General features: G+C 31.1%; 2 protein-coding genes across 4 annotated transcripts in view; one reads left to right on the forward strand and one right to left on the reverse strand.

Moving 5' to 3' along the window:
- Positions 1-18957, forward strand: part of LOC126880408 (probable ATP-dependent RNA helicase spindle-E) — a 383599-nt gene that overhangs the window by 88972 nt on the left and 275670 nt on the right. For both annotated transcript variants that reach the window (XM_050644249.1, XM_050644250.1), the window contains exons 10-11: positions 2169-2331; positions 8821-8948. In XM_050644249.1, the coding sequence (XP_050500206.1) occupies positions 2169-2331; positions 8821-8948 (291 nt within the window). The remainder of the gene's footprint in view (positions 1-2168; positions 2332-8820; positions 8949-18957) is intronic.
- Positions 12550-18957, reverse strand: part of LOC126880415 (cathepsin B-like) — a 146465-nt gene continuing 140057 nt past the window's right edge. For both annotated transcript variants that reach the window (XM_050644260.1, XM_050644261.1), the window contains exon 4: positions 12550-12831. In XM_050644260.1, the coding sequence (XP_050500217.1) occupies positions 12626-12831 (206 nt within the window). In that variant the 3' untranslated portion in view covers positions 12550-12625. The remainder of the gene's footprint in view (positions 12832-18957) is intronic.

The raw sequence follows: 18957 nt of genomic DNA on the forward strand, positions 1-18957 counted from the left end.
CGCTCCATTCGTCTCTGTGTCACTCTTAGTTTGGTAGCTGTAGTGGTTATTGGTGTGCCTTGCTTAAATCCAAACTGATTTTAGTAGATTTCGGTTTATTTGAGCCTTCTACCGTCCATATGTTCATGGTATATCTAAGTAGTTTTATGGTCTTGTAATTTGCGCACTTTTCTACATATCCTTTGTTTTCATAAACAGGTACTAATATATTGCATCTTTCGTCTGGTATTTGTCCCAATTCCATAATTCTAACAAACAAACCTGTTATTTAACGTGTTTGTGTCTCTCCTAAAGCTGTTGACACTTTTCAACGATAACTTTTATTTTTGAAGTGATAGAGTTTCCTTGTTTGTTATAGGGCTTTTCATCGATTGTCATTTGTTTCGAGCTTCTGTCATATGTTGTATAATCTGTGTATAATATTAATATACACGGATTACACGACATATGACAGAAGCTCGAAACAAATGACTGTGAATGAAAAGCCCTATTCGCGATGTTAAGCCACAATGACGACCTCTCGTGAATTTCGGCTGAACTACCTTCTTTGAGGTTTTTAATGTCAAAACATGAGCGCGCATGCATTTGAAAACAGTAATATTCATTATTTATTTTTACATGTTTTAAATTAATTGGTGAGTAATATAAAATGATTGACATGGAATCTTTCCACTTTAAAAAAGACGATTACATTAGTGTAAGTACAGGGTGGCTTAAAGAATAGAGTCCACTTCGATATTTGGCAGTAGTTATTAGATTTTAAGGAAATGCCGAAACAGGTCGATTTTTATTTTTATATTGCAATTTTTTAACATATATTTCATACTAGTGACGTCATCCATCAGAGCCTGATGACGTAATCGATGATTTTTTTTTAAATGGGAATAGAGGTTATGTAGTAGCTCATTTGAAAGGGTGTTCAATTCTCTATTCGATAATATAAACATTATATTTATACAGGGTGAACAAAAAACATTTTGAATTAGATTAATTGACGCAAAAAAAAAGAATGTATGTAATTAATTTAACTCAAAATATATTGTACTGCTGTCAGAAAATAGAAAAAAATGTTTATTTTGCAAATAAACATTTCTTTTCGCTTAAGTTAAATCACAAATAGCCTCCCACCTACCTCTTGACAGTTTGAACATTTAATTTAAGCGAGATGCAATGTTTATTTTTGCCAAATAAAATTGCTATTTTTTTTCTATTTTCTGACAGCAATATAATGTATTTTGAGTTAAATAAATACATACATACATTCTTCTTTTTGCGCCAATTAATTTAATTCGAAAATAATTTTTTTGGTCACCTATAAATAATTATATTATTGTTTATATTACTGAATAGAGAATTGAACACTCTTTCAAATGAGCTACCAGACGACCCCTATTCCCATTTAAAAAAATCATCGATTACGTCATCACTCCCAGATGGATGACGTCACTAGTATGAAATATATATCAAAAAATTGTAATTTAAAAATAAAAATCGACCTGTTTCGGCATTTCCTTAAAATCTAATACCTATTGCCAAATATCGAGGTGGACTCTTTTCTTTAACCCACCCTGTATTTTAATGATACTTACTTAAAAACCGGAACTTTTTTCATATTGGACTAAAAACATAACCTCTGTTATTTATACTAAGAAATACGCATGAACATAATTATATATCACAATTTTTTATAAAAGTATTAAATTATCTACTATATATTAGCTTTGCATAATGGTAAAAGACGTTTGAAAAAGTCAGTAATCCCATCGATTAATCGCAATGATTTGAGTTCTCAAAGTCTGTATCTTGTGACAATTTATTAAATTTAATATATCTGTGAAGGGAGCAGAAAACTTGAATCAATTTAAAACATAATATTAAATAATGAATATTACTTGTTTCAAATGCATGTGCGTAAAAAGACCTACAAAAGCTAATTTAGCCAAAATCCACAAAAGGTCGTCATTGTGACTTACATCTTGAATTTTTGTGACTATTTTGCCGTTTTTTGCCATGTGTTTGTGCTGTAAATTGTAAAATTGTAACTAAACTTTTAAAATCAGTAAAGGGCCATGCTGTTGTACGATTTGGCTTTGTTCGACTTCAAAATTATATTGTAATTATATTTCGACTTATATTGTGATTTTTAAAATAATCCGTCTTGTTTGCAGGCAGGTGCTTTGTTACAAACTTGCCGAAATGAATACAAAATAGCTGATGGTGACCTTACATTCTTAGGACACGTTATGGCATCTTTGCCAGTGGATATAAATCTATCCAAACTAATAGTGTTCGGACATCTATTCAACTGTTTACAGGAAGCTATTATAATGGGTAAGTTGCAGTAATGTGAGAGTATTGAATACATTTCATACAGGGTGGTCCTTAAGTAATTGTACAAAAAGAAACAGTAGATTCTACACTCTAAAATATTACGATTTAACCCAATTTACTTTAATAAAATGTTGATATTAAGAAAGATACAAGGTGGTAAAGTTAAACTTTTTTTATTTATTATTGAATATTTCCTGACAGGTATGAGATAACCACATGAAATTTGGTATGTGGGGGTTTTTTGGGCCGAGAAAACTAAATTCCCTACCAAAAATTATGTATTGCCCAGAGGGCGCCACATACGCCTTTCAGCACTCATTTATTACGTTCAATTTTTTTATCCCTCACTCTGTATAATTTTGACATTAAGATTTTTATTCTCCTATTAGTTTTACTTCAAAAAGGTATACCTCTTTCATCTCCCTGAACTTAACCGTTTTCGAGATAAACGCATTTTAAATCTGCGATACACCATCATTTTTAGCATAATATCATTGCAGTTACACCCGAAAAGTAACTTAAAACCATAATAATTGTGCCAGTTCTCAAATTTATGTCATTGCGTCTCAAATTCCATTTGAAGAAATTTGCGATACATTTTTGGATAATTTTATGGTTTTAAGATATTTTTCGGGTGTAACTACAATGATATTATGCTAAAAATGATGGTGTATCGCAGATTTAAAATGCGTTTATCTCGAAAACGGTTGAGTTTAGGGAGATGAAAGAAGTATACCTTTTTTAAGTAAAACTAATAGGAGAATAAAAATTTTAATGTCAAAATTATACAGAGTGAGGGATAAAAAAAATTGAACGTAATAAATGAGTGCTGAAAGGCGTATGTGGCGCCCTCTGGGCAATATATAATTTTTGGTAGGGAATTTAGTTTTCTCGACACAAAAAACCCCACATACCAAACAAGTTCATGTTGTTATCTCATACCTGTCAGGAAATATTCAATAATAAATAAAAAAAAAGTTTAACTTTACCACCCTGTATCTTTCTTAATATCAACATTTTATTAAAGTAAGTTGGGTTAAATCGTAATATTTTAGAGTGTAGAATCTACTGTTTCTTTTTGTACAATTACTTAAGGACCACCCTGTATAGTATTATATCTGTAGTGGTATGGCAAAACTTGATATGACTGATTTTTGCCAAAATGAGATTATTTGCTTGATGTGATATTTAGTACCATTTCTTCAAGTTTGGTGTGTCTATTATGAAGGGAAAACCCTTAAAAATGAGAATGACAGTATATGGTATGTTCGCTGTGGTACTTATTAGGTAGGGCAGAACTTGATATGTTACTTGACTACTTTTTGTTTTTGGGTTGGCAAAATATGATTCAAACTTTCAAAATGCTCTTCTGAAAAATGAGGCTAGATGGGCATATTAACAATTGCCATAATATTACAGATATTATAGTATCTTAATAGCGCCTTAATAGATTGATACGAACATGTACATGTCAATTATCCATTGATAAAGAAGATTATATGTTTATTTACATTGTTGATGTACGGACATTCTAGTTCTAACCAGTTTCACTACATTTTGCAATACATTAAAATGCCCATCTAGTTTAAGTTTTCACTTTTTAATAGTTTGAACTATTTCCTCATTTTTATTAACTCTGCATAGGACATATTGGTAATTCTGCCTATCCATGATATTCGCAACATTCTACGATATTACCAACGTTTAAACGCTCCTAATTTTTTTATCTCTAATTGTTTCAATTTGAACCCTCAAAGCCGTAGAGTAAAAACATAGCAGCGGAGTATCCTTATTCTTAGACTCATCATTGAATTTTTTTGTATGCTTTTTTCATATTTACAAATTTGGCTCTAGCGATTTCAACACAACTTTCAATCTCTTGAATTTGCTCTGCATTATGAGTTATCCATGCATCCAAATATTGTTGATATGTAATGTTTCATTATCTCGTGGATCTTTTGTGCTTTGTCTTCCTTAAGAGGCAACATCAGCGCGCGGAAAACGCGTTCCAAGATTGCAGCTTTAATTCTGAATATTTTGTCGAGATATTTGGCACACATATTCGTCATATAGTAAAGAATGGCGGTACAGAGCCCAATTTGAGAAATATATTAGTATGTGGAAATTACAGTCGAACCCGCTTATTAAAGTACCGGTTATAGTAATATCCCGGTTTAAGGAATAGAAATTTGAGGTCCCGAAACGTTTCCATTTACTCCTTAATAAATTTATCCGCTTATAGGAATACGTTTTAATAAAACAATACCGCTTAATAGAATATTTTTCAAGTAGACGAACAACTTTGTATCCATAATTTCCAAAAAAATTAAAATTATGTCTGGTTTATTAGGTCTTTCAGGTAATAACGTTGGACCCTTTTCCGAAATATACAACAAGCCATTACTTGTCTAAAAATTTCTATATCTACCCACTTCGTTGAAGTTATAAATTATATTGGTTAATGGTTTATTGACTTCGACAATAAAATGGCAGACACGATTAGAAACGTTCTCTTAGTTGTTGATAACCATAAACCTGACGTGAGTTTGGATAATGTAACAATCCATTTTTTACCTGCCAATTCATCAAAACACAGAATTCGGCAAAATAAAGGACCAGAATTTTCAAGAGTTGTTTCTTTTGACGATAATTTATCGGTTTCGAAGATAATGAAGATTTAGAGAAAAACAATGAAACCACATTTAGAAAAGCGAGTTCTAAAATGTTATGTATGTTTTGTTCTTTTGTATGGTGTGGAGACATGGACTCTTAATAAACAATGTCTCAATAGACTGAAAGCATTTAAAACGTGGACATATCGAAGAATGCTGAGAATCTCCTGGACAGACAGAATAACCAATGAGGAAGTACTAATAAGAATACAGAACAGCAGGGAGATACTGGATTCCATCAAAATAAGAAAACTTCAATACTCGGGTCATATAACACATGGTCACAGATATAAACTCCTAAAATTAATTATGCAGGGAAATATTCAAGGAAGGCGCCGCATAGGTAGGAGAAAAATGTCCTGGCTGAGAAATCTCAGAGAATGGTTTGGATGCAACTTAACTAAACTCTTTCGGGCTGTAATGTCAAAAGTTAGAATAGCAATAATAATTGCCAACCTCCGTCGCGATGAAGGCACGTAGAGAAGAAGAATGAAACCACCCAACTCAATATTAAAGCGAAAGATGAGACAAACGATGAAGATTTTTTTATTTTGTGGATATTCCATCCAATTCGGCAAGTTCTAACCTTTTGTAATATTATAAGAAGTTTTCTGGAGGGTCAATTTATTCAATGTAAATTTTTCTAATTTGTATAACGTATAACTTAAAGATTTTTCAAGAAAAAATAGGTAAGAAGTAATTTTGTCGTATGCATTTTAAATAAGATAATATAATACACATATCTACATATTGCACACATTTCATGCTAGTTAGTGGATGCATGCACAGAATATGCAATTTGGTTTTTTAATAAAATAAGTTACACTGCTATATTATTCACATATAAAAAGTCCTAAAACCATATACATATGTGTGTGTAAATGTTGGTACATACTATTATTATGCAGGTATATTCAGTAGGTACACATATTTCTACTAGCCATCAATGATCATCATCATCATTGGCTCGACAGCCCTTTCTGGGTCTTGGCCTGTTCCAGGATTCTTCTCCACTCTGATCTGTTTCGTGCTTTTTTTCTCCAGTTTTTTATTTTTAAGGTTTTTATATCATTTTCTATTTGTTCTAAATATCTCAGCTTCGGTCTTTGCCATGATAACTTTTATTGGCAATAAATATTCGCCTCTTCACTTCCTCTGCTACGTTATTATCAGGTGTGACTAGGGATCCCAAGTATGTAAAGTTTTTTACCCCCTCAATGTTGTATTCTCCTATTGTTATGTTTTGTGGCTGCCTTATTTCTGTGTTTTTACTTACCTGCATATAATATTTTGTTTTGTTCTGGTTGATTTTAGGCCACTATTTTGTGCAGCTCATTCTATTTGATTGAATGCCTCTATCATTTCTCTTCTTCATCTTGCGATTATGTCAGCATCATCTGCAAATGCTAGTATTTGCACGCTTTTATTAATTATTGTTCCTCGAGTATTGACTGTTGTGTCCCTCATTATTTTCTCGAGTACGATGTTGAACAAGATGCATGATAGAGCGTCTCCCTGGCGTAGTCCCTTTTTCACATCTATTGTTTCCGTTAGTTCGTTTTGTATCCGGATTTTACCTTCTACTTTTAGAGATTCTTTTATCAGTTCTATTAGCTGTGTTGGTATATTAAATTCTTTCATTGCTTTTATTAAGCCATCAATGATCGGTTATTAGAATATCCCGGTTATAGGAATATTTTTACTTGGCACGAAGACTATTCCAATAAGCGGGTTCGACTGTACTCTATAATTAAATAAAATATTAACAAAACTAGTCTGTATCGCCGTTAAGAAGAACAAAAAAATACACTGTCTTCAAATAAACTTTTTTTTATCACATGCCTAGATTTTGTATCACATTCATCATCATCATCACCTAGCGCTACAACCCTGGGTGGGTCATGGCTGACTGTACAACTTTTTTCCAATTTGTTCGGTCTTCCATCAACCTAGGGTCAAATGGAATGTTCATTTTTCGGAGGATCTGCTTGGACGTTATCTCTCCATCGCATTCTGGGACGTCCGAGTGGTCTTTTGCCTGTAGGAATCTCCTCCCATACCAGTCTTACAAGTATCTCGTTATGAAGTCTGAGCACGTGGCCTGCCCATCTTAGTCGCTGTGATTTAATTTCTTGGACAATATCGGTGCCATTGTAGAGTACTTTTAATTCGATGTTGGTTCTGATCCTATACTGGTTTGTATTAATGTCGTGGTGAGGTCCGAAGTATTTTTCGTTCAAAACGTCTGAGCTTTTTTTCGTTTGCTTTGGTCATGGTCCATGTTTCGCATCCATGTGTTAGTACAGGTCTGACGATGGATTTATAGATTTTGATCTTGGAATTTCTTCTAAGATTTTTTGATTTTATAAGCTTATTCAGTGCGAATAGACAGCAATTTGCCGATTAAACTCTCTTTTATTTCTTCAGCGACATCGTTGTCAGCTGTGATTACGGCCCCCAGACATTTAAAACGTTGTACTCTTTCGAAATTGAAGGTGTTGACCGTCGCATTTTATCCTATCCTGTCTCTTCGTGTCGTTCTATTTATACACATATATTTCGTCATCTCTTCATTAATCTTCAGCCTTACTTCACTTGTTGCTCCTTCCACCTTGTTGAAAATGTCTTTTATGGATAGGATGGAGGCTCCAACGAGATCAATGTCATCTGCGTATGCTAGTAATAGCTTGGGACCTTGAACCGATAACAATTCTGTTTTTATTTCGGCCGACCTCACAGCTTTCTCTAATACAAGGTTAAAAAGTAGTGGAGATAACGCATCACCCTGTTTGAGTCCACTGTTGATTTCAAAGCTGCCCGACAGTTTATTATTTACACGTACTTTAGATATTCCACCCTCCATACAGACTTTGGTTATCCGAATGGGTTTTTTTGGTATTGAGAACTCCGCCATGGCATTCCATACTTGGCTTCTTTCTACACTATCATATGCCTGTCGAAAGTCTATGAAGAGATTGTGTATGGGTCTGTTATACTCCCATCCTTTTTCATTGGAACTACTAAGATCGATTATCTATAACAAGAAATCGAACTTGACTGACTTGGCAACATTTAGCGCGCCTATGAGTATATTACATTAACATTAATTGTTATCACAATAGTGTGCCTTCGTTTTTTGCTAGTATAGTGTCACTGTCGTACTGCCGACGCACTGTTGCCTCGCTGTTGGAAGTTAGCAGAATTTTCGAAAAATAAAATTCATGACGCGCTGATGTAGCCTCTTGGTTCATTTTGATGACGTATTTGTGACAGTATTCGTTCGGTCGTTGTCTGCCAAGGTCTGTAAAGTTAAAGTAAATTAGATTGTTCATCCACATACCTCAGGTTTTTAAATATTTCTCCATTTATAATCATGAAATCTTTACAATATTTTAGACTCACTTTCAAGACGGTGTCACTGTATATGTTAAATAGCAGCGGTTATAATAAACACCCATGTCTCACGCCTCAAGAATATTTATCTCTTCTGACAGTCTATCTTCGGTTATATTTTCACTTTCTTCTTTCAGTATAAATTTTTATTATTCTAATGTCACGGATGTTAATGTTCTTTTATTTAGAATGGTAATAAATTTACCGGTTGTCGACCCTTTCGAAAGCCTTTTCGAAATCAATGAAGCATGAGTAGATATCCTGGATCTTATTATTTCTTTTCATCAGCAGATTTATTCCGAATATTAATCATATTGATCTTGTTAATAATCATATTTTTCTAAGAATAGTTAAATTCCTTTTTTGTTGTTCTAACATTTTATCGTAATAAAAAGTAATTAACCGAGTCTCTTTTTATTTTTAGCTACTGGTTGCTCGATACAAAACATCTTTTCCATACCCTTTCAAAAAAGATTTGCTGCTTACCAGAAACTGTTCCTTTGGGCTGATGATTCCTTTAGTGATCTAATTGCTTTGCTTAATTTGTATCAGGTAAGTCTTTACAATTATTTACACAAGATGATTATTAGGTCCTATGTGTATTGACAGGATTCGTATGTAATTTCCTTTACGCGATATGTTACGTTATGGGATTTTAGGAATGTTCGTGGTACAATAGCTGTATCTTCTGAAATATGATGTCTTAGTACCTACTGGTATGGGTTAGTGGTTTGTGTAAATATTATACAGTGTAGATCCCATTACACTGCCATGAGCAATGCCGTTCTGTATTATTATTTTTATTATATTATCCTAGTCGGACCACCCGTACGCATACGTGGAAAAATTAATCAAAGGTCATATTTTTCAGTGTACCTTTCTAAATGTGAATTTGGCGCCACATATTATTCCTTGCAGCACATGTCTATTTCTCTATGTAAAAAATACTTAAAATTATAAACAATTGGATACTTCACGATGTAATAGCCCGATCAAAGAACAATCTGACCCCAAAAAAAAATAAAGGAAGGATGAAAATTTGGGAATATGTAGTTGAAATTGTCTATTATTATATAAGAAAAAGTTTACAATTCTACAAAAATGGAGGGGAATACCCCCTCTCGAAGCTGAAAAATATACATTCAAAATAAGTCCGGAATTAGATAAAATGACTAATTCTAAGCAACTTTTGTTCTATAGAGTTTTTTCACTTCGAAAAGTCGATACTTTTCGAGTTATTTGCAAGTGAATATGTTCATTTTTAACAGAAAAAACATGTTTTTGGACGGTTTTTCGGAGATAACTCAAAAAGTAAGTATTTCAGCGAAAAAAATATTTTTAACAAAAATATAGCTTATAAAATACTGAAAAAAAAATGGTGTATGCTTGATTTCTGTTGACCCAGTAGAAGCAGAGTTGTAGCTAACGAAAAGTAGGTTCTTCTTTATCAAATTCCAAATCGAATATTTCAATGTGAAATAACCCAAAAACGGAGCACTTTTCGGGAAAAATTCATAAGTGTTTAAAAAAAGGTTTATTTTTGTTTAAAAAAAAAACTTATAACATTAAAAGTAAATGAGTTACGCTCAAAATATTGTTGGTCCCTTTTATTTTTTGGTAAAAAAATCGCGAAAATCTTTCCCTAATTAGCATCACAAATAAATTTTATCATTACCACTTCACAAGTTACTTTGCGTATGTATTATTTATATGATATGTAAGTTTCATCGGTTAAAAGTGCTAATTTTTGAAAAAGCTGTAGTTAAAATGGCTTGAACGAGTAACTAATCACGAGTTTAGGCAAATTTTGAACAGCCATAGCATAACCAATTTGTGTCTAACAAGAAAACAAAAAAGCAAAAATATTCAGAAAAGTAAAACGTACATTTTATTACTCTTTAAGATTTTTGGTATTATTAATAATTTTTAAGTTAATTTCATTAACAATTCCATTTTTTTTCAAAATTAAAAAAATGTTTTATTTTAAACCCAATGTTTTTCATAATAGAGCACTTTGAACCAATGAAACTTATAGATAATATAAACAATACATAAGTAAAGTAACTTGTGAAGCGGTAACAATTAATTTTGGGAAGCTAATTAGGGGGTGATTTTCGCGATTTTTGTACCAAAAAAATAAAAGGGACCAACAATATTTTGAGCATTACTCACTTATTTTTAATGTTAGAAGTTTTTTTTAAACAAAAATAAGCCTTTTTTTAAACACTTTAAAAAAGTTGTAATGAATTTTTCCCGAAAAGTGCTCTGTTTTTTGGTTATTTCACATTGAAATATTCGATTTGGAATTTGACGAAGAAGAACCTACTTTTCATTAGCTACAACTCTGTTCTACTAGGTCTACAGACCTCAGGCATACACCATTTTTTTCAATTTTTTATAAGCTATATTTTTACTAAAAATATTTTTTTCGCTAGAATACTTACTTTTTGAGTTATCTTCGAAAAACCGTCCAAAAACATGTTTTTTTTTTGTTAAAAATGTACATACTCACTCACAAATAACTCAAAAAGTATTGACTTAGTGAAAAAACTCTATAGAACAAAAGTTGCTTAGAATTAGTCATTTTATCATATTCCGGGCCTATTTTGAACGTATATTTTTTAACTCCCGAGAAAATATTTTTCACCCCGTATTTCCCAATTTTTGTAAAATGGAGGGGATGTAGAATTGTAAACTTTTTCTTATAATAATAGACAATTTCAACTATCTATTTCCAAATTTTCATCCTTCCTTTATTTTTTTGGAGGTTTTCGTAAAATTTTGCGTTCCCTGATCGGGCTATTATAAATCTTATTCAAGTTCTTGTCAAGTCAGTCGTCGAAAATAGTAGATCTGGTAATATCTTTTTGTAAGGATTAATTTATAAGATAGATTGTATGGTTTTATTTAAATTTTATTTTCTGCGAAGTTATTAGTTATCAAAAAAATTTGTCCACAGATGTGTATTTACGTTTTAATGCCACATTTATATTTGTACACATTTCTGAAATTTCCCCCTTGTCACCCCAGTCTTCATCCCATGAATTAGCAATGACCAGTAGGGAGTACCGTTTTCTTCTCCCCAGCCTAATTTCATTTGAAATTTCATTCGAAATAAATCTTTTTTTGTGTTTTATATTAGACGATAAGCTCTCTTCTATTATTTTTTCTAGAATAAACATTATTTAGCGAAAAATATCTCTTTTTGTCACATCTAATACAATGCCAAGCAAAATGTACACATATTGATATAGGTACTGTTTTATGAACCCAACGGTCAGGGAGCGTTCAAGTATTACGTAACGCGATTTTTGACCCCCTCTACCCCTATGTAACGCACTGTAATGGGCGTTTACCTATTACGTAACGCGCAATTTTTGATGATTTTTGACACCCCCCCCCTCCAACCTGCGTTACGTAATACTTGAACGGTCCCTCACATATTTGCACATATCTTTTTTTACTTTTAAGAGAAAAAACATGGTAAAAATTGTTTCGATAACATATTCAGATGTCATTCAGATCAGAAATTTATAAATAACACTCTTGTACGGCATCGGTATGGTGTATTTGCGGATCGTGACGCATATAAACAGTGCAAGGGAGCAAAATGGACAGTGCAGAACATACTATTACGATTATAGCTCTCCAAAGACGCAAATACTTAAAAATGTACTGTGACAGAATCTGAATAATGGAGATTAATTTTCGTAATAGCACGGCACTCACTCATCAAAGCTGCAAATGAAAATCGTTCTAAAAGCGTTAATAATTTTAAAAAAATTTCAAATTTTTTTTTTCGCCTCTTTTTTCAATTAGGAGGATATAATTGCACATTAAAATATAGTTTTGAAATTCAAACAATTTAATAATAACAATTTTCGCTATTCTGAAATATAAAGGTACTTTAGTCGTAAGCGAAATTAATATTTTTTGTCACACTTCGTATAAAAATGATAAAATTACTTATCTGATGGTTTCGTCTTTTGTTTTAGACCATTCAGAGTATTTTATGAAGAATAACATTTTTTCGTAATATTGATAATAAAAAAGTTTCCCATATGGTTCCAAGTTACGCAGACACACTGGATTATGTAACCATCAAACACAATAATTCTACGCGTTCCAGTTAAATAGAGCATCATTAAAACAATTGTTTTGATTTAAAAAAGTTTATTTACTATTATTTAAAAGAAGATATAAAATGACCAAATAAGAATTTGTTATAATTATATTTTCGGAAGTGCTGCAACCATACCACTCTCGAATTCTACTTCATTTCTTCCTAAAATTATTTTAAACAGCCCCTTGTCACCCCAGTCTTCATTCCATGAATTAGCAACCAACCAGTAGGGAGTACCGTTTTCTTCTCCCCAGCCTAAAACTCTTACTGCATGACCACCAGCAATATCGCCAGAAACATGTTGATAAACACCTAAAACAATTTGTTTTATTAGAAATAGTGTAGTCACTGAAGGTTTTCACCTCCGATTTAGTTTAACCCCCATAGATTTTCATGAAAATTGGTTAGTAGTTAGAAGATACCTTACGAAACAAAAGTGACATGGTGCGAACTTGCGCTTTTACCCTGGATGTGGATGCCACCCCTTCTGGGGGCGAAAATTATTTTATTAAAAATATCCCCGTAAATCGCTACAGGGACAAATTCTAAGCAAAATTTGTTATATCAAGTCATTAAAATAATTCAATATAAAAAAATAAAATAAAAATTCCATTTTTATTCAGTTGCAATGCGAAGGCAAAACTGTCTTATTTTTCACTTAGAACAAGGAGCGTAAACCAGCACTCTGAATCGACGATTTTCGACTCTTTTTGGAGTCATCATCGGAGAAGCGTAGGCTTGCTACTCTCTGCTCGAAGTGACAAAACCACGAAAGCTTATCCCCGCATTGCAACTGACGTTAATGGAGTAGGTGACTAGCGTCATCTGGCCACTGAAAAGCAAAGTAATATAATATTTTCAACCTAATATAAACATTAATAATATTGAAAAATATTAAAAATATTACTAAAAGATTTTTAATTGAAAACTTATTGGTCCATTTCCCTGGTAACACCTCCATGGCTTCTAAAAATTTCAAGCCAGGTGGATGCTGAAGCGAAGAAGACAAGAGGGAATTCAAAAACTTACAATTCACGAAAAAAAAATTGTAAGTTTTTGAATTCCCTCTTGTCTTCTTCGCTTCAGCATCCACCTGGCTTGAAATTTTTAGAAGCCATGGAGGTGTTACCAGGAAAATGGACCAATAAGTTTTCAATTAAAAATCTTTTAGTGATGTTTTTAATATTTTTCAATATTATTAATGTTTATATTAGGTTGAAAACTTTGCTTTTTAAATCAATATATTTTGAGTTTACATCAAAGATTTTAATTTTTCATGAAAAAAATGCATATTTTAAAGCGGTTTTTCATAAGTAACTCAAAATCTATAAGTTTTTACAAAAAAAGTTATTGTGTATTACAAAAATACAAAAAGAAGATGATAGAAAATCAAATAATAATTCAGGACAATGAACTTGAGAAATGCGAATATCTAGCACTTGAAAAAAAATCAAAGACATAACTGATTCTGTAGAGTGCACGAAAAAAGGAATACATGGAGTAAAATATCTGGGATTGGTACTCAAATAATCACTTAAAAATAAACACCAGAATAAATACGGTAGAAACATTATTTATAAAGTAATGTGTACAGTTATTCTTTAATCTGCGAAAAATATGGTGTTGTAATCTACTTTTTACATTAGCAAATATTTTGACATCTTCTTCTTGTGTAGGGGAGTGCATATAGATTTTCACTTCGGAATAAATCAAACAAGATAGAACTTTTTGTAATTTCATTAAGAATTGTTTAATAAACAACATATCAAAAAGTTCTACTCGAGAAGTGCGTGCTTCATTTTTTATTAAACAAATGAACTACGAAGTTTGATGTTTTTTTTTTAAATAACTCCGAAAATATAAATTTTAGAACAAAACTGACTTGACCATTGAAAAATTCAGAAAATTTTACAAAAAAACCTTATATAAAGAATTTTCTAAAATTAAATCTGTATCTTCTATAATTTTTTATTTATAACGCTAAAGTCACCCTTCTCACAAACATTGGCGCACTGTAAACTAGCGTACGGCGAAGTGCACGGTTGAGTTATTTTAATGTAATTCTTTAACTAATGGATCAAATGAAATTTTACAAATTAAACCTAAAAGAATAATAATTAAGCTATCTTATGGTTATAATAAAAAGAAATAAAATGTATGGGTGGGGGCGGAAAGTGAGTCTTACATGAATTTTGTTTAAAAATGTGTAACTAATACAATTTTTCTTATAAAGCCCTCAATTTTGCACAACTTACCTTTCAAGCATCGTACTAAATGATATTTCATTCAAAAAAAATCTCAAAAATTTAATTCAAATGATATGACGTCTTAAAAAATGTAATTTTTGAAATCTTCGTAGTTTTATAGAATTACCACCACTTTAAGACGGTATTACTCAAGTTTGAACAGATCTATTACAGTTTTATAAGTGCTTTTTTTAAAGCTTAGGATGTAATCTTTAAAATGCACTAAATTATTTTACTTCAGAAATGAAATAGACTATTTCTTTTTGAGAAAATTAAGAAAGATAACAAAAATGTAATACAAAAACCGAAAATTACCAGCTAAAAAAATGTTTATGAAGTGATCAAAACTTTTTTCTGTAAAACTTACCTAAAATACATTTAATAATAAACTAGCTCTTATACAGTATGTCTGCGTAACTTGGAACCTATTGATTAATTTATTACCAGTTTTACGAAAAAAAGTTATTCTTTATAAAATACTCTGCATCGTATATAATCTAAGATGCAATCATTAAATATCAAATTTAATGAATTTTATACGAGGTGTCTCAAAAAATATGAATTTCACTCAAGAGTAAAGTATCGTTAAATTTCACAATATCGAAAATTGTTATTAAGAAAAGTTGTTTGGAATTAAAAAATTTGTTTTAGTGTTCAATTACATCCTTCTAATTAAAATATTGTGAATAATAAAGGCACTTAACTCTTAAGAAAAATTCATATTTTTTACATACCTCGTATAAAATTAAAAAAGTTTAATATCTGATGGTTGTATCTTAGATTTTAGACCAGGGAGAGAATTTTATGAAGAATAACTTTTTTTCGTAAAAGTGGCAATAAAATAGTTATCATAATTGTAATAAAATGATGATGAGTATCCGTAATTTGAGAAAAAATTGAAAAAATTTTTTCGATTAGAATAATGTAATTGTATACAGTTGAGTCCGCGAGTCTTTACCCGTGTGTCATCATTTAAAGCATACGAAATAAGTCAGAAATTTACTAAACGCAACGGCAAGTGCATATTATTCCGATCACGGGTTATAGTGTAAAATTTGACGTTATCCAATAAATAGAATCTCAAATTTAAGTTTTGCTTTAAAATTTTGGTGCATAATTACAGCTACATTTGAAGTAGCTTAATAAATTATTTTATTATCATTGATTAATAAATAAATAAACAATTTATAAAAAATTTCAATAACATATTTTTTTTTGTTATTTTATTCACTTTGGCGGAACCTTAAACACAAGCATTCAACTGTGTCAACAATGAGGTTAGCTTTGTACTTTGTCAAAATTTATCGTAAAATAACATAAACTTATCAGAAAATTTCTAACTACAATATAAAATTAGTTGTGAAAACAACTGTTTGTATACTATAAAAAACTTAAAAATGCAAAAATTCGACAAAATAACAGCAAAAAATTCAACAAACTGACAGCCACAAAAGTAAACAAACCAAAACGTCAGAAATTGTACTTAAAATATGTGAAGACATCCCCAATCGTCTTTCTTTGTACCTATCTCTTTTCAATGCACTGAGTCTAAATCGTTCATAAAAATAACATGTGTTTTTACTTAATAACAAAACGGCAGCCGGTTTGTCATTAATTTTATACGTGGAAGAGAATGATGCTAAATAAAAAGTATGTGTTTTATCTCGCCAGGTATTAATGACGCACGGGTAAAGACTCGCGGACTCAACTGTATTTAAACATAGTTTTTAATTTCAAACAACTTTTCATAATAGCATTTTTTGATATTCTGAAATATAAAGGTAATTTACTCTTTAACGAAATTCATATTTTTGACATTACTCGTATAAAATTGATAAAATTTTATATCTGATGGTTGAGTTTTAGATTTTTGACTATCCAGAGCATTTTATGAAGAATAACTTTTTTTCGTAAAATTGATAATAAAAAAGTTTTCCATGTGGTTCCTAGCTACGCAGACATACTGTATAAGAGCTTCTGTATAAGAATTTTAAAATTGCAATGCCATATTCGGATTCAGTATAATCAAAAACAAAATAGAAACATATTTGATCAAAGTAAAATGATGAATTTAACGATATTTTTAAAATTATTAATACAAAACAATTGTTATTGTTTAAACAATTAATAAACAATTAGCGGCCAATCCGTGAGTAGAACTTTTTACTTTAACATGTATATAAACTAACAAAAAAAGTTTTAGAAAAATATAAGCTTGTTTGAATTTTTCCGAAACAATGCATGTTTTCGTTCTAATTGCACTTACCTAGTGTAGACATACTCTGTCTGTTTTTTCAATGTGTCTCCAATAAGTTGTCGTTATATCGTTTTTGTGGTCTTCCCACTGTTCGTCTTCCTATTGGGAATAGGATCATTTTTTCACTATTTTTTGTATTCAGTTATTACAATAATCTATATACATACTACAGTGGACTCTCTCTATAACGAGCACGGATATTACGAAGTTTCTCTTATAATGAGGTACATTAGGTGTCCCATGAAATTCCTATTGAACTATAACCCTCTATAACTAGGCATATCTGTTTATAACGAGGAAAAATGAAACCGAAGAATATGTTTTTTACCTGTTTTTAGGGCACCCCCAAATAAACACCCCAACTGCCTGTATACAGTAAGGTCTCTTTTTATGCGGTGGATACGTTCTACAGAAAAGCGCATATAAAAAAATCGCATTGAAAAAGACTTTACTTGCATTGAAAAAATAGGAATACGTTCCGTAGTTTTCTAAAATCACATAAAATGGTGGACGTTTGTCCACCAAAAATTGATTGTCTTTGATGTTTTTTTCTCTGTTGGCCAAATAAAATCTTAACAGGTTGACGGACAGTGCGTCAAATTTATAAGCAAGTATTGTGACACTATTTTGTATTTTGCAAAGTAGATTAGGGAAATTGCTGAATTTCTTTTAGGGCTTATAATAATTTATGGAAACAATGTTATTAAAAAATTTTGTAAACATGTGGACGACGACCATGGATATTATGTCATATTTAATATACCTACATCTGTAGATGTAATGTGACATTTTTTGTCACAACTCGTTATTTTAAAAATGTCGACATTTAAACTCTTTAACACTTTAACATTTAAATTTAATCTCAAAACAATTACAGGTTATACCTGTCAATGCAAAACTCAGATTGATGTAATAGCTACATGCTACATCATGTAACAACGGGAATCTCCGAATTGCAAACCCTCAGATTACTGACCTCTGGAGAGAAATAGTTAATATTAATTGTAAAAGTTGTTAATAATAGACATTTTTGGATGAAATACAAACCGCACAACTTCAAAATCGCGTTAAAATAATCCGCATAAAAAGAGACCTTACTGTATAGAAATTCCCAACATCTGTGTTATCGAGGCAAGTGCTGTAATAAACTTCGCCGCCAGCAATAAACTTCTTCTTGTTTATCTCTCGACTGATATTAAATATTGTAGGAAATTTACAATTTACGATGGCGAAGTCTCATTATTCAGGTCGACCATCGACACCTAATAAACTACGTAAGAGGCATCAATACATTTCAATATTATTGTTGTCTGATATAACGAGATCCGCTTATAACGAGGTAATTAGTCCGCCATTTCAGTTCTCTTTATAGAGGGAGTCTACTGTATACAATAAAAACTAATAATCGAGAAAAGAAAAAGTGATAAAGTAATATTTTTAATAAATACAAAGTGAGTCTGTAATTTGGAATAAATTCAATAGTTCAAATACTAATTGTTTTTTTGAAAAATGCTCAGACCTGTGGTTTAGTATTTCAAATCGAAAATTTTTACATACAATAATAATGTATACAGGGTTACCAATTTAGAGATATGACTTCATCGTTGATTTTCTTAAATGGCAACACTATGATTTTGACAGCTATTTTGATAGAGTGTGTAAAATTATACATAACTGCAAAATATCAAATTTTAATCACTACCATTTACAAGATAATAAAAATAAGAGATGTCTGTAATTTGGAATAAATTCAACAGTTCAAATACTAATTGTTTTTTGGAAAATGCTCAGACCTAGTATTTCAAATCTAAATGTTTTACATACAATAAGAAGGTATACAGGGTGTCCCAATTTAGAGAATAAAAACTTGATATTTTGAAGTTATGTATAACTTCACACACCCTATCAAAATAGCTATCAAAATGACAGTATTGC

Source organism: Diabrotica virgifera, chromosome 2 (genome assembly GCF_917563875.1).
Source record: "Diabrotica virgifera virgifera chromosome 2, PGI_DIABVI_V3a".
Classification (NCBI taxonomy): Eukaryota; Metazoa; Arthropoda; class Insecta; order Coleoptera; family Chrysomelidae; genus Diabrotica; species Diabrotica virgifera.